The sequence below is a fragment of the Convolutriloba macropyga genome, chromosome 8 (assembly GCF_964194025.1).
Source record: "Convolutriloba macropyga chromosome 8, txConMacr16.3, whole genome shotgun sequence".
Classification (NCBI taxonomy): Eukaryota; Metazoa; Xenacoelomorpha; order Acoela; family Convolutidae; genus Convolutriloba; species Convolutriloba macropyga.
In genome coordinates, this window is record NC_134475.1 from 4,726,876 (window position 1) to 4,742,808 (window position 15,933).

At 38.7% G+C, this 15,933-nt stretch overlaps 1 protein-coding gene across 1 annotated transcript in view; it reads left to right on the forward strand.

The window, feature by feature from the left end:
- LOC142344403 (trafficking protein particle complex subunit 3-like) overlaps positions 1-15,509 on the forward strand; it is a 31,287-nt gene extending 15,778 nt beyond the window's left edge. The window contains exons 3-4 of the mRNA XM_075396016.1: positions 7,448-7,592; positions 15,174-15,509. Coding sequence (XP_075252131.1) covers positions 7,448-7,592; positions 15,174-15,250 — 222 coding nt within the window. The 3' untranslated portion in view covers positions 15,251-15,509. The remainder of the gene's footprint in view (positions 1-7,447; positions 7,593-15,173) is intronic.
- Positions 15,510-15,933: the final 424 nt, after the last annotated feature.

Genomic DNA, 15,933 nt, shown 5'->3' on the forward strand with positions numbered 1-15,933 from the left:
CAGTTCATTGGATTGGTCTATAATAAGCTCCAACAGCATTAAGCGCTTATCTGTTAAAGCCCTCCCATGTCGATGTGCACCTCCCACTTAAAATTTTTAGCTTATTGTTCGGAAGGTGCTGGTGAAAAAATGTCAGACGTGTCAAAGTATAGACTTTTCGGACCAGCCAATCAGAGATGAGCAATATATAATTCTTGTTTCTGATAGGCTGGAAGCTAAATAGTTCATTCACCATAATTTCCATGTATTTAGATACGATGTGAAAATTACTTCAAATATGCTTAGAAATTGCATCAAGTGGCTAAATTTTGTCACGGCTGCCATTTGACGCACCTGTTTGCATTTCTTGCGATCGCAGATACAATTAGGTTAGTGCTGCGCCTAACTACTCGTACAATGTAGTGCTGCGCCGAACAATTAAAATTAATGCATATATGGCCATTACTTTTGGCGTATAAAGTAAGAACACTTATAAGAATGCTTCGTTTGAACATTTAGGAGCTTATATTACATTCGAGGGTCTGTTGCAATCTAATTTTTTGGAACTTCGACAGCAAAAATCCATCCAATATACCATTAGAGCCGAACGACCAATTTCCTTTGGAGGTGGGGTGCAAACAGATTGGTTATATATGACTGGGGAAAGGCAATAACAGAAAAAGCCCAAAAGTAATTGTAACCCATAAGCACGTATAATTTACCCTCCCGGCTAAAGCAGGCTTTAATCAAGGTTTTTCGAGAACACGTTTTTTCAGGATATTTTTTTTCGTCATTTTTGTTCTCGCAAACATTGCCGTAGAGATATGTTTTTGAATTTGAAAGTTTAGCCACAAGAAGATATATGATTAAATCTTGCAGCTTTCGGTTTCAGTCTATGCCCAAAATTGAAAATGATATTTTGTCATCGTTATAGCTTTGTCAACTGTCATCGTTATTGTCTTGTCTGATTCTTGTCAATTGTTCTTTTTAATAGCCGCGAAGCGATGGCGGCTATTATTGGGGACATCGTTGTTTTTTTTACAATTCAAAGAATTTGTATTGTATTGGTGCGCTGTCGTTTTTTAAGATCTGTTTTCGGCTTTTTCGCGTCAATCAAGAAGAAATTATCAACTGTCTTCCAAGAAATTATCAAGACTCGTCGTTTCTTGAAAGTTGTTTCTTTTGTTAAATATATGCGTCCGTTTGCGATCTGGTCTCATGTTAATTGAGAACTGTCTTTACTTTTTTGTAATGAGCAGCTAGTCTTCTCGGGCCTACGCGAATGAGAGGGAATTAAGAAAAAATTTAATCGATGATCAGCATTTAGTAATTGCTCTCGAAGCCCTGTGGTTTTTGAATGAGATTTTTTGATTGGCCAAAATTTTGTCGACGCTTTGGAGTTTTGAGGATGAAGATTTTTCTTAAATCGTTTCTCAAAATATTGTGATTCTTTTTTTCTTTCTACAACCTTTGAAGGAAACATGGGATTTTGGAATGTTCTTCAAACGGATTTTTTTTCGAAATCAGAACGTCTGAATGCTCTTAATTAGGATAGCACGTCAACTGGACAGATTTGAGGTCAGGAGCAAGGAACCATTACCCAGAAGTTGATGAGATGATCTCGAATCTAGTTATATTGCTTCATGTTCTCTTGGTCACATCTACAATTTCATAGCCTATTTATTTGGCTGTTTTTCCGTCTCTGCAATGTGGGCACAACTAGCTTTTTTAAATTGTCTTGGGGGATTTTTCATGCAGTTTTGCAGTCGTTTTGTTTTTATGCAAAAGTTTTGCTCGATCAGTTTGAGTACGAGTGCCTTCAGTTCATTGGATTGGTCTATAATAAGCTCCAACAGCATTAAGCGCCTATCTGTTAAAGCCCTCCCATGTCGATTTGCACCTCCCACTTGAAATTTTTAGCTTATTGTTTGGAAGGTGCTGGTGAAAAAATGTCAGACGTGTCAAAGTATAGACTTTTCGGACCAGCCAATCAGAGATGAGCAATATATAATTCTTGTTTCTGATAGGCTGAAAGCTAAATAGTTCATTCACCATAATTTCCATGTATTTAGATACGATGTGAAATTTACTTCAAATATGCTTAGAAATTGCATCAAGTGGCTAAATTTTGTCACGGCTGCCATTTGACGCACCTGTTTGCATTTCATGCGATCGCAGATACAATTAGGTTAGTGCTGCGCCTAACTACTCGGACAATGTTGTGCTGCGCCGAACAATTAAAATTAATGCATATACGGCCATTACTTTTGGCGTATAAAGTAAGAACACTTATAAGAATGCTTCGTTTGAACATTTAGGAGCTTATATTACATTCGAGGGTCTGTTGCAATCTATTTTTTTGGAACTTCGACAGCAAAAATCCATCCAATATACCATTAGAGCCGAACGACCAATTTCCTTTGGAGGTGGGGTGCAAACAGATTGGTTATATATGACTGGGGAAAGGCAATAACAGAAAAAGCCCAAAGGTAATTGTAACCCTTAAGCACGTATAATTTACCCTCCCGGCTAAAGCAGGTTTTAATCAAGGTTTTTCGAGAACACGTTTTTTCAGGATATTTTTTTTCGTCATTTTTGTTCTCGCAAACATTGACGTAGAGATATATTTTTGAATTTGAAAGTTTAGCCACAAGAAGATATATGATTAAATCTTGCAGCTTTCGGTTTCAGTCTATGCCCAAAATTGAAAATGATATTTTGTCATCGTTATAGCTTTGTCAACTGTCATCGTTATTGTCTTGTCTAATTCTTGTCAATTGTTCTTTTTAATAGCCGCGAAGCGATGGCGGCTATTATTGGGGACATCGTTGTTTTTTTTACAATTCAAAGAATTTGTATTGTATTTGTGCGCTGTCGTTTTTTAAGATCTGTTCTCCGCTTTTTCGCGTCAATAAGAAGTTAAATTAGAGTGTTAATTTGGTCACACTGAAATAGTAAAGGCAGCGAAAAATCGAGTAGGTTTGAGGCGTGACTTTTTTCAAAATACTTTTAAAGTGGAGTGAGAAATTGGTGTTTGAACAATTTGGCGGTTTGTTAGATTTTTTTCAGGTGCGTCAATTTGACTCCTGTCAGAGTTTCTTCTCCTTCAGTGCTTTTAAGACGGTACATATGTGTTCTAATTGGGCCTATTTGCTTTTTCGTGAATTCATTAAAGGGCAGCTAACAGTTTTTTTATCACTTTGCCACTATTTATTGTCATAAATTAATAGTGAATTTTAGATTTTGCCTTTTTTAAAAAAAATTGTTTGTTGTCTTATCTCTAAGTATCATCAATGACAGGTCGGATTGGTTGTTAATGAGGCATAAAAGAACATAACTAATGGCTCAAGTTAATAGCTAGTGGTCTTCATGACATTGACACTACTTTTGCTCAAAAATTTGGAGTGAATTTTTGAGTTCTGCAATTGTTTATTGTACTTTTTGATGTCTTATCAATTAATCTCATTGGGGACAGGTCTCTGATGTCGCTATTAGGGGTTAGGTTTATCGATTGAATCGTTTTTGTTCAGAGCTAGTGCTTCCTGGCTTCGTAACTTATTGTTTTCAATAATGTTTGTCGATTTTTTTGAATTTGTGTTTTTTCAACTTTGTCGTCTTAACTCTTTGTGTAGTTATTGACAGGTCTCATTCAATGCTTAAAACGCTGGAATTAAAGCAATTCATTTTTAGCAATTTTTTTGTGACTTATACTCTTGTTCCTTTTTAAAGAGGTCTTGGTGATTTTTTTTAGCTTTGCTAGTATTTGTTATACTTATTGCTGTCTTTTTACTTAATTTCACTGATGACAGGTCTCAACGGTGGTCATTGATAACTCAATTAGTTGATGTAATTGCATCCTTCAGTAGCTGTTGCGTTTTGTGACGTATGCTAAATGTTTTCAAAAAGTTTTCGTCGAGTTTTCAATTTTTGGTTAGTTTTGTCTTATCATTTAATATTATCTGTGAAAGGACTCATAGACATTTAATGACAGGTTGCTGATGAGGAATAGAGGAATATAGTTGGCAGCTTGAGTTCATAGCAGCTGTTTTTGATCTCCTTCAGTGCTTTTTTCTCCTTCAGTGCTTTTAAGACGGTACATATGTGTTCTAATTGGGCCTATTTGCTTTTTCGTGAATTCATTAAAGGGCAGCTAACAGTTTTTTTTATCACTTTGCCACTATTTATTGTCATAAATTAATAGTGAATTTTAGATTTTGCCTTTTTTAAAAAAAATTGTTTGTTGTCTTATCTCTAAGTATCATCAATGACAGGTCGGATTGGTTGTTAATGAGGCATAAAAGAACATAACTAATGGCTCAAGTTAATAGCTAGTGGTCTTCATGACATTGACACTACTTTTGCTCAAAAATTTGGAGTGAATTTTTGAGTTCTGCAATTGTTTATTGTACTTTTTGATGTCTTATCAATTAATCTCATTGGGGACAGGTCTCTGATGTCGCTATTAGGGGTTAGGTTTATCGATTGAATCGTTTTTGTTCAGAGCTAGTGCTTCCTGGCTTCGTAACTTATTGTTTTCAATAATGTTTGTCGATTTTTTTGAATTTGTGTTTTTTCAACTTTGTCGTCTTAACTCTTTGTGTAGTTATTGACAGGTCTCATTCAATGCTTAAAACGCTGGAATTAAAGCAATTCATTTTTAGCAATTTTTTGTGACTTATACTCTTGTTCCTTTTTAAAGAAGTCTTGGTGATTTTTTTTAGCTTTGCTAGTATTTGTTATACTTATTGCTGTCTTTTTACTTAATTTCACTGATGACAGGTCTCAACGGTGGTCATTGATAACTCAATTAGTTGATGTAATTGCATCCTTCAGTAGCTGTTGCGTTTTGTGACGTATGCTAAATGTTTTCAAAAAGTTTTCGTCGAGTTTTCAATTTTTGGTTAGTTTTGTCTTATCATTTAATATTATCTGTGAAAGGACTCATAGACATTTAATGACAGGTTGCTGATGAGGAATAGAGGAATATAGTTGGCAGCTTGAGTTCATAGCAGCTGTTTTTGATTTTGCTGTCTTTTCAAGAAATAAAACTTGAATGGTCGTACTTGTTTTTGTTCTTGTGTTGCTAATTGCTCTCAAACGAAGTTTGTAGCAATTATATTAATCCTGTCGGTCTTTTTATGCAATTTTTCGCTTGACCGATTTTTCGTCTGACGCTTTTGACTTTTCGTCATCAAAAATGGGATAAACAGGTAGCGCCCAGCGGGCATTAAGTGCTCTTGGAGCCTTTCAGATCTGTTTCAGCTCAAACTGTTTGGGAGACTTATAATTACGGTGTGAAGAGCGGTTCTTAGAGGTTGAAGACCCCCCCCCCCCAACTGTTGACCCCCCACACAATTGACCCCCACCCCCCCACTGCGCTGTTAATCCCCTACCCGACTGTTGCCACCCCCATCAGCACCTCCCCCACGTCCAGTTACTGAAGAACAACCGGTCGCTAAAAACACGCAAATTTATACAAATTTTTACAATGTTTTCAAGCTTTTTGAGAATTTTTGTCATTTTTGTAAAACTTTTGTCAAATTTTCGAGTTAAATCAACCCTAGATGTCAAGGAACCCACTCTATGGTTTGATAATAGGTTACTGCACAGTTTCTAGTGGTAATAGAATGGTTTCAACATTTAAACTTTGCGAATTTTTGCAATTTTTTAAAAAAACTTTCAAATTTTTTCAAGGTTTTTGAAAATTTTTGTCGGTTTTTAGGTTTATCCAGCCTCAAGAGCCAAGGAGCCTCCTCCAGGGTTTGATGATAGGTTACTGTATAGTTTCTAGACGTAATGGAATTTTTAAGATTTTAACATCACGAATTTTATCATTTTTTTGAAAAAATAGCATTTTTTAATTTTTTAACATTTATTGTCATCATTGAAGATTTTTCAGCCTCGGGATTCAGAAAACCTGCTTAAGGTTTTGATAATATGTGGCTGCATAGTTTTTAGTTGTAATGGAATGGTTTTCAACTTTTTAATATCACAATTTTATCGATTTGTTTTTATAAAATTTGCAATTTTTTCAATTTTTTTTGACCATTTCTGTGATTTTATAGGCTGATCTAGCGTCAAGAGCCAACGAACCTCCTCTAGAGTTTGATAACAATTTATTGTATAGTTTCTAGATGCAATGGAGTCTTTTTAAGCATTTTAACATTTAACGAGTTTTAGCATTTTTTTTGAAAAATTTTCGGCAATCTTTTTTTTTGAAATTGTCATTTTTTTGAGTTTTTTCCAGCCTCAAGAGCCAACAAGCCTCCTTCGAGGTTTGTACTAAGCTGCTGCATAGGTTCTAGAGTTAATGGAATGGTTATCATTTTTCTAATGACTCGAGTTTTAGAAATTTTTGACAAATTTTAATTTGAAAATTTTTTGAAAATTTATTATCATGTTCCAAAGGTATGGATCTTTATGAGCCAGTGAAACTGTTTAAGGTTGGATATAGGCATACTAGATGGCATCTTCAGACAATGGAATGTTGTTCTGAAGATATTATTATCACGAGTTTTTGCAAGATTTTGTTAAAATTTGCAATTGATTTAAAAATTTTTGATTATTTTTGTCCTTTTCTGAGTTTAACGATCATTACTGGCCAACGACGCTTTTCAAGTCTTGCAGATGGTTTACGTGAAAAAATCCAGAGACAAAATTTTTTTTGAACATGTTCTTTACTGCGAAATCTGGAAACTTTCTTTGGATTTTTGCACTTTAAGTTTTTTTCTAAATGATTTAGTTACTAACAAGTTTAGAAAGTCGTAGAGTCGAATCTCATCATGGAAAAAATTCCTAGCTCTCTCGCTCTCTCTGTGTTAGCTGGAGTTTGTTTCCTTCTCCTCGCTCACGTTTAATCTTTCTCTCTCTCTCTCTCTCTCTCTTTAATTCTTTTGTTGATGCGGCTGTTATATGGCGTGATGTCATCGTCTATTACCCTATTCTCAGGCCCCTTCAATCAAGCTAAATCTATCCTCACTAAACATTGGCTATGTACTGACGAAGCCAACCGCTGGCCGGTCGTTTGAGAGCAATTCGCCCGACGTTAGTCGGTTATGTTTTTATTTCTTAGTCTCATTACTAACAGCTCTCATTTGCCTTTTAAAGTAGAGTAAATGATTGTCAGGTCATAAATTAATACATTTCTTTGACTTGTCCTGCTATGTTTTTTTAATTCGTCGTCTCCATCGATGATTCTTAGCATTATAAGCTATAAATGCTTATAACTTGCAATCAAAATATTTTGAATATCTTTAAGAACATCAACGTCTTTTTTTGCCTAACAATTCAGCAAACTTTTTGAGATTTAAGATAAGTAAGACGTGTGTGGTTTTCTTATGTATTCCAGCGAGTGATTTTTATTCCTTTCTTTCAAAAAAGTGAAAAGCACATCACATCAGCAAAGTTTCAACTGATTTGTCCTGGATCGGTGTCAGTTGGTTATTTGTAACCTGCATTTGATTGACAGGAAAACCCGTTGGCTGACTTCGTGGAGTTGCCAGAGAAGCACCAGAGTCTCTTCTACTCCAACATTCTCTGTGGAGTCATCAAGGGAGCACTCACTGCCGTACACCAGGATGTACAGTGCTGGTTTGTCCAAGATGTCTTACTAGGTATTTCATTCTTTTGTCTCGAAAATCTAATTGTATGTACGCGGCTCAATATAAAATTCAAATTCAAGAAATCAAATAAAAAATTTCGTTCAATCTCAGCATTTAAATCATGGATCATCTAACTTGTTATCAACTAATAGATATTTTGTAAATCCTAGTGTGAGTTTTTAGTTGGTGTGAATTGTTTTTGAGTGTAAGAACTCAAGGTCTTCTAAAGACCGCTCTTAATTGTTCGAAAATATTTAAATTTTTGCTGGCGGACTAGGCAAACAACAAAGATTTTTGAAGTTTAATTTGAGGGAGGTGTCACAGAATATTTTGGCGAAATTACCTTTCTGAATTATAACTTTTGATACCAATCGCATTTTCCCCCTTTTCATCAAATTGCCTGATCTGTTTTTGGCAGCTTTTCCGCTATCTTTTGGACCAAGAGTGTGTTTATGGAAATCTTTTTCAATGGTCACTAGCAATGAAATTTTAAGTTTAATGCAAAGAACATCTGACGTTTTTGAAGGGGAAAATATCATTTCCTGAAGTGTTCATTTTTTTGTTCTGCCTTTCTCCTGTGCGAATGCATGATAATAACCACTCCATTATGAGAGAGTTATTTCAGTTTTTGAAAAATTTTCACCATTACTAACTAAGTTTGTTCGCTAACTTTTTCTAAAGAATTTTTAGTTTTCTCACCTTTTACCCAAAAGCTTTTATGCGTGACTGGCCGCACTCGACGAAACTATTTATATGTATGCGAATTCAAGTTTAATTGATCTTACGGAAGGCGGTATATCTGAAAGCTATTTAATCATTGCTTTCGATGCCCCGGATGAAGCAGTCAATCGTTCGAGAGCAGCTCGTTGGACATCTGTTGGTTGTTTTATGTGATAGATACTCTATCTTGGATTCCTTTGAATAAAATAGCTAACTTACTGACGTTGAGGAGTGGTTTAAGTTGCTTAGACGTTCCAAACTTTTTTTCAATCTTTTTGTTTGACGAGGCGTTTGACATAATCGCTTATCAAGTCATTTGGAACATTTGACATACCGCACTCAAAACAATCGACGTCCACGCTCAGTGACATGTTTAGTTGAAGACTTTTGTTGAAAAAACAAAGTTCAGTGAAGCAGAGTGATAACGAGCCGATCATTTCAGGGCAAACTTTTTATTTCAGATTGGTTTTTAAGAAAGACAGTTAACAGATGTTCCCCAATAATCTGCATTTAACAGATTTTCCCGAAATTTTTTTTTAATTTTCTCAAGTACTGTAGGTTTATCATGTACTGTAGGTTTTTTTAGTTAGATGAAAATTTGAGTTGCTTCGAGAGTTTTTCGACTACGTTTTCTTAATGCAAAATTTGTGCTGACTCTCTCTGAAAATCTGTTCACCTGTAGCCTCTCTCTAAGAAACAGAAGTATGTGCAACTACGAGATGCCATCAAAATAAATTGGACTTAAAAAATGTTTTTGTACAGAAATCTTTTTTTTTCAATATCTTTTCTTTCAATCCCAATCATGCTTATTGGATTCAACGGCGGCTATTTTCCGGCAATCTGCCGGGGAGGTTTTAAATGGCTTTTTGAGCTTTGTGCTATCTAAATTCTTCTCTCACAATTTTAGCTGCTGAACGCAATTAGTATAATATCACTCGAAGCACCTCTGTGAGCTTATTGAACCCATGCCAGCCACTTCTCCCCTCCGCTGACTGAAGCAGGCTGTAATAGAATCAAGCCTTGCACTCTTTTGAAATTTTTTTCTTAAACAACAACAATAAAGGGCCGTGTACACCATCCGGCATCGATGGATGTTGGTCGAAAAATAGGGCATGATGAGTAGCACTTAGTAGCCGGATGCTGCACTCCAATCTGTTCCCCTCCAGACAGTGTAAAGACGGCCCAGTCACAAAAATAACTAACAAGTGGAGAGGAAAGCGCCTATATATATAGAGTGGACAATGGGTTTGATCAGCCATCAAGCTGCGGGCTAGGAGTTGGGAAGGCTGCACTGAGGGGGACTAGATTAAGTTAATTACAGGAGAGTAATAACAGCAACGATATTTAAAGTATTGAACGATGTTAAACAGAATAATAGTGAAAACATGGTTTCCATGAAAGGAGAAGTGCACGGTGTCTTTACAGAACAGGTTAGGTTCAAGAACATTTCTAAATGAGGGTGAAACAATAAACAACTTTAGGTCACAAGAATCACTATAATTATACAAAGCGTAGTTAAGGGCACTGATTTTCTTATTTATGAGGCGATTACAGCTGGTGGGTATAACTTTGGGAAAATCAAATTATTTGGGCTAAATTTAACAATAATCAGCTGAATGAGGAATTTCCAATGCTCTATGAAAGTTTCAATACTACTACGGTGATCATTGAAGCCGGCAATTACTACAACAGTGTTCAGCTTCTGGTCTGGGTATTTATTGATAACATCAGAGATCTAGCAGTTTAGCACCTCGATAGGAGTGAACGCAACCCTTCACTTGACCCTCGTCTATATATTTGGTACGAGAAGTACCCAAGACCAAGTCCGAGCAGCTGGAGGGAAGAGGGTAGGCATCAAAACGTTCCATGCACAGAGCCTGCTAACATTCAAAACACAAAAAAATGCTCTAAAAATGACAACATCCCCAAAAATGGCATATAACATCCCCTCAAGCAGAGAACACAGCTCCTCAGAAGTGCGAAGCTGATTTTCGTTCGGATGTAGCTTATAGTGTCGGCGTACAGCTCTCCGCGTTTTTCGCTGATCTTGGTTGCGAGTTGTTTCATAACGCGCGATGCTGATGGACCTGCACCACCCGAACAAGCAAAAACCAGTGCATTGAAGCTACTGTGTTCGGTTTCGCTGATTCGCTATTCGTACTTATTTCGCTTGATGCTCTCGTGATATTTGTATGCATCTTTTATGGTCTTAGGGCAGCTCTTCGCATGAGGGTTGAAAATCTTCACATCGAAGAAAGTGCGATTAAAGCGGGAGCCCCACAGACCGTTTGCCTTGATGTCCAGTCGAGCGTCATCATCAGTGGTGGTGGAATTACTCGAGAAAATTTCTCCATCGAGCGACTGAAGTTTTGGCTCTATCTGTACATCGTGGCAAACGTCATCCATCAGGTTTGCAAACACATCTCTAATTTCGTTGTGTCATAGGTGCGTATACCCGCCTTTGGCACAATGGAGGGCATGGGTGAGGCCGAATTCTTTCCTGCATGGGCATATGGCTGGCGTGTTCTTCGCTTCCCAGGTGTAGCGAAGTGCTATTCCATCACGGAACTCAGTCTTCGTGAGGTCAAAACCATGTTTTGACAACGGAAGCGCGTTAAGCCAGGTGGATGCTCCTTTCTCCGAGGCCAGCTGGATGGTATACTTCATTTCTGGTAGATTGTTTTCGATTCTGGATTTTTTCGAGATGAGTTCACGTTGATTGTCTGCTCTCTGTCTGAGACTGATCTTGGTTTGTTCTACTTCACATTGTTGAATATTATTGAATGACGCCAATGGTCTTGAGAGTTCAATTGATTGCTCAAGATTTTTGTGAAGATCTTGTGGGAGGGCGATGTTAAGCCCACCCATTCTGAGAGGGAGAGAAAAAAGTTCTCTTTCCTCTTGGATTACTTCTTTGCCGACGATGTTCGGTATGACTCGGCCAAGCGGCTCCTCCACCTTGTCCAGAACCCCGTCCATGGAAGGTGTAGTACGCGAGAGGAAGCTCAACTTCTGCAGTCTACCCTTGATGGTCTTATTGTTCGATCCATCGTCCGTGTTCTTTGTTCGACTGAGGGTTAGGTGCGGAAGTATCATACAGAGGGTCAGAGATATATCGGATCTATCCGTGTTTACGGCAATCGGGGAGAGGACACTGAAGTGCTTCGGCGAACTGTTCCCCTGTCTTGTTCTTACCGAGCGTGAAGAACGAGGGCTTCCAAGTGACGACCTCGCGGTATATTTCGCGCACTGTTACCGCGTGATGAGGCTGGAAGTTATCCCAAAAATTATCCGATGGTGCGGCGACGGAACGTTCGTGGGCGTGCAATGTTGCAGGATCTATGAGTACAGTGTCGGGAACGGTCAAATCATTGTGCCGGCGTTGCGATTGCTGTTTCGGTGGCTGCGGTGACCTCAGAGCAGTTTTTGCAGCTCGAGTTTTTGGTCCACTCTTTCGCTGCGGCTAGGCCACTGCATTTCACATGAAAATATTTATAACACGTATGACACCAGACGTCTCCCCTAAGTAGTGGATACTTGCAGATTGGACAATGGGTTTGATCAGCCATCAGGCTACGGGCAAGGAGTGGGGAAGGCTGCACTGAGGGGGACTAGATTAAGTTAATTACAGGAGAGTAATAACAGCAACGATATTTAAAGTATTGAACGATGTTAAACAGAATAATAGTGAAAACATGGTTTCCATGAAAGGAGAAGTGCACGGTGTCTTTACAGAACAGGTTAGGTTCAAGAACATTTCTAAATGAGGGTGAAACAATAAACAACTTTAGGTCACAAGAATCACTATAATTATACAAAGCGTAGTTAAGGGCACTGATTTTCTTATTTATGAGGCGATTACAGCTGGTGGGTATAACTTTGGGAAAAATCAAATTATTTGGGCTAAATTTAACAATAATCAGCTGAATGAGGAATTTCCAGTGCTCTATGAAAGTTTCAATACTACTACGGTGATCATTGAAGCCGGCAATTACTACAACAGTGTTCAGCTTCTGGTCTGGGTATTTATTGATATCATCAGAGATCTAGCAGTTTAGCACCTCGATAAGAGTGAACGCAACCCTTTACTTGACCCTCGTCTATATATTTGGTACGAGAAGTACCCAAGACCAAGTCCGAGCAGCTGGGGGGAAGAGGGTAGGCATCAAAACGTCCCATGCACAGAGCCTGCTAACATTCAAAACACAAAAAAATGCTCTAAAAATGACAACATCCCCAAAAATGGCATATAACATCCCCTCAAGCAGAGAACACAGCTCCTCAGAAGTGCGAAGCTGATTTTCGTTCGGATGTAGCTTATAGTGTCGGCGTACAGCTCTCCGCGTTTTTCGCTGATCTTGGTTGCGAGTTGTTTCATAACGCGCGATGCTGATGGACCTGCACCACCCGAACAAGCAAAAACCAGTGCATTGAAGCTACTGTGTTCGGTTTCGCTGATTCGCTATTCGTACTTATTTCGCTTGATGCTCTCGTGATATTTGTATGCATCTTTTATGGTCTTAGGGCAGCTCTTCGCATGAGGGTTGAAAATCTTCACATCGAAGAAAGTGCGATTAAAGCGGGAGCCCCACAGACCGTTTGCCTTGATGTCCAGTCGAGCGTCATCATCAGTGGTGGTGGAATTACTCGAGAAAATTTCTCCATCGAGCGACTGAAGTTTTGGCTCTATCTGTACATCGTGGCAAACGTCATCCATCAGGTTTGCAAACACATCTGTAATTTCGTTGTGTCATAGGTGCGTATACCCGCCTTTGGCACAATGGAGGGCATGGGTGAGGCCGAATTCTTTCCTGCATGGGCATATGGCTGGCGTGTTCTTCGCTTCCCAGGTGTAGCGAAGTGCTATTCCATCACGGAACTCAGTCTTCGTGAGGTCAAAACCATGTTTTGACAACGGAAGCGCGTTAAGCCAGGTGGATGCTCCTTTCTCCGAGGCCAGCTGGATGGTATACTTCATTTCTGGTAGATTGTTTTCGATTCTGGATTTTTTCGAGATGAGTTCACGTTGATTGTCTGCTCTCTGTCTGAGACTGATCTTGGTTTGTTCTACTTCACATTGTTGAATATTATTGAATGACGCCAATGGTCTTGAGAGTTCAATTGATTGCTCAAGATTTTTGTGAAGATCTTGTGGGAGGGCGATGTTAAGCCCACCCATTCTGAGAGGGAGAGAAAAAAGTTCTCTTTCCTCTTGGATTACTTCTTTGCCGACGATGTTCGGTATGACTCGGCCAAGCGGCTCCTCCACCTTGTCCAGAACCCCGTCCATGGAAGGTGTAGTACGCGAGAGGAAGCTCAACTTCTGCAGTCTACCCTTGATGGTCTTATTGTTCGATCCATCGTCCGTGTTCTTTGTTCGACTGAGGGTTAGGTGCGGAAGTATCATACAGAGGGTCAGAGATATATCGGATCTATCCGTGTTTACGGCAATCGGGGAGAGGACACTGAAGTGCTTCGGCGAACTGTTCCCCTGTCTTGTTCTTACCGAGCGTGAAGAACGAGGGCTTCCAAGTGACGACCTCGCGGTATATTTCGCGCACTGTTACCACGTGATGAGCCTGGAAGTGGTCCCAAAAATTATTCGATGCTGCGGCGACGGAACGTTCGGGGGCGTGCGATGTTGCAGGATCTATGAGTGCAGTGTCGGGAACGGTCAAAGCGTTGTGTGGTGCCGGCGTTGCGATTGCTGTTTCGGTGGCTGCGGCGACCTCAGAGCAGCTTTTGCAGCTGAAGTTTTCGGTCCAATCTTTCGCTGCGGCTAGACCACTGCATTTCACGTGCAAATATTTATAACATGTATGACACCAGACGCCTCCCCTACGTAGGGGACCCTTGCAGAGTGGACAATGGGTTTGATCAGCCATCAAGCTGCGGGCTAGGAGTTGGGAAGGCTGCACTGAGGGGGACTAGATTAAGTTAATTACAGGAGAGTAATAACAGCAACGATATTTAAAGTATTGAGTGATGTTAAACAGAATAATAGTGAAAACATGGTTTCCATGAAAGGAGAAGTGCACGGTGTCTTTACAGAACAGGTTAGGTTCAAGAACATTTCCAAATGAGGGTGAAACAATAAACAACTTTAGGTCACAAGAATCACTATAATTATACAAAGCGTAGTTAAGGGCACTGATTTTCTTATTTATGAGGCGATTACAGCTGGTGGGTATAACTTTGGGAAAAATCGAATTATTTGGGCTAAATTTAACAATAATCAGCTGAATGAGGAATTTCCAATGCTCTATGAAAGTTTCAATACTACTACGGTGATCATTGAAGCCGGCAATTACTACAACAGTGTTCAGCTTCTGGTCTGGGTATTTATTGATAACATCAGAGATCTAGCAGTTTAGCACCTCGATAGGAGTGAACGCAACCCTTTACTTGACCCTCGTCTATATATTTGGTACGAGAAGTACCCAAGACCAAGTCCGAGCAGCTGGAGGGAAGAGGGTAGGCATCAAAACGTCCCATGCACAGAGCCTGCTAACATTCAAAAAACAAAAAATGCTCTAAAAATGAAATCAATTAGAATGCTACGACCTGATGTGATAAAGGAAGATGGTTGGCATCAAAACATCCCATTCACGGAGCCTGCTAACATTCAAAAACACAAGAAATTGTTCTAAAAAAGAAATGTTAGAATGATACGACCTGATGTGATGAGTCGGACCTTGACTCTAACGAACCATACCCGAACCTTGCCTCTAAAACCCTCCCATTGGAGGTCCCCAGTACAAGGATTTTGCCATAACAAATCTATTTAATAAGTTTATCACAACAATTAGGCTTTTGAAAGCAATTCGTTCGACGTTAGATGGTTATTTATGCTTTCAACCTTTTTTGCTTCAGGTCACCCGACAACTGAAATCAAATTGAAGTTTCTTGGCATTATCAAAGATACCATTCCTGCTGGCGAACATGACTAGAAACAGTTTCTGAATATCATGTGCAACTGTGAAGCGGCGTTCAATGCAAATTTATTTGCACGTCATTGAATTTTAGATGCAAATTTTTGAGGGCTATTTGTCCAATCGGTAGCTAATAGCTGCCTAATTTGTGATTATATAATTTATTGTATGTCCATATAGTTCTTTAATGTTGTTTCAACTACCAGTTGTGTTAATTATATAGATATTGCTTTGGTTTATACTCAATTTTTAATCACAAATATATGTTGAATTAAAATGGGTTTTTTTGCCTAGTTAATTGGGTTAATTGATTGTACAACTTCAATTTTAATTAACTGCTACACGATTATCTGGAAACCTTTAGGATGTGAAGTAAAATAATTAATGTGTTGTTCAAAACGTATTATGAGCAAGTTATTTCAGTTTTTGAAAAATTTCCACCATTACTAACTAAGTTTGTAATCGGTAATAGTAATAGTCGAACCGTGATCTGTGTTCGCGATGTGTTGTTTTTGGTCAATAGTTTTCACCAAGTAACGCATGTTTTACATTGACAAGTCAGTTTGATCTGAATAGAGAGGGAAGTTAAATAGAATGGCAGCTGTTCACGATATCAGCAGTGTATTGTTAGCCCCAAATTGGTGAGTTGACGTGAACAAAACTAGAATTCGCTATTGTGGTCCAAAGAGAATACAATAGAG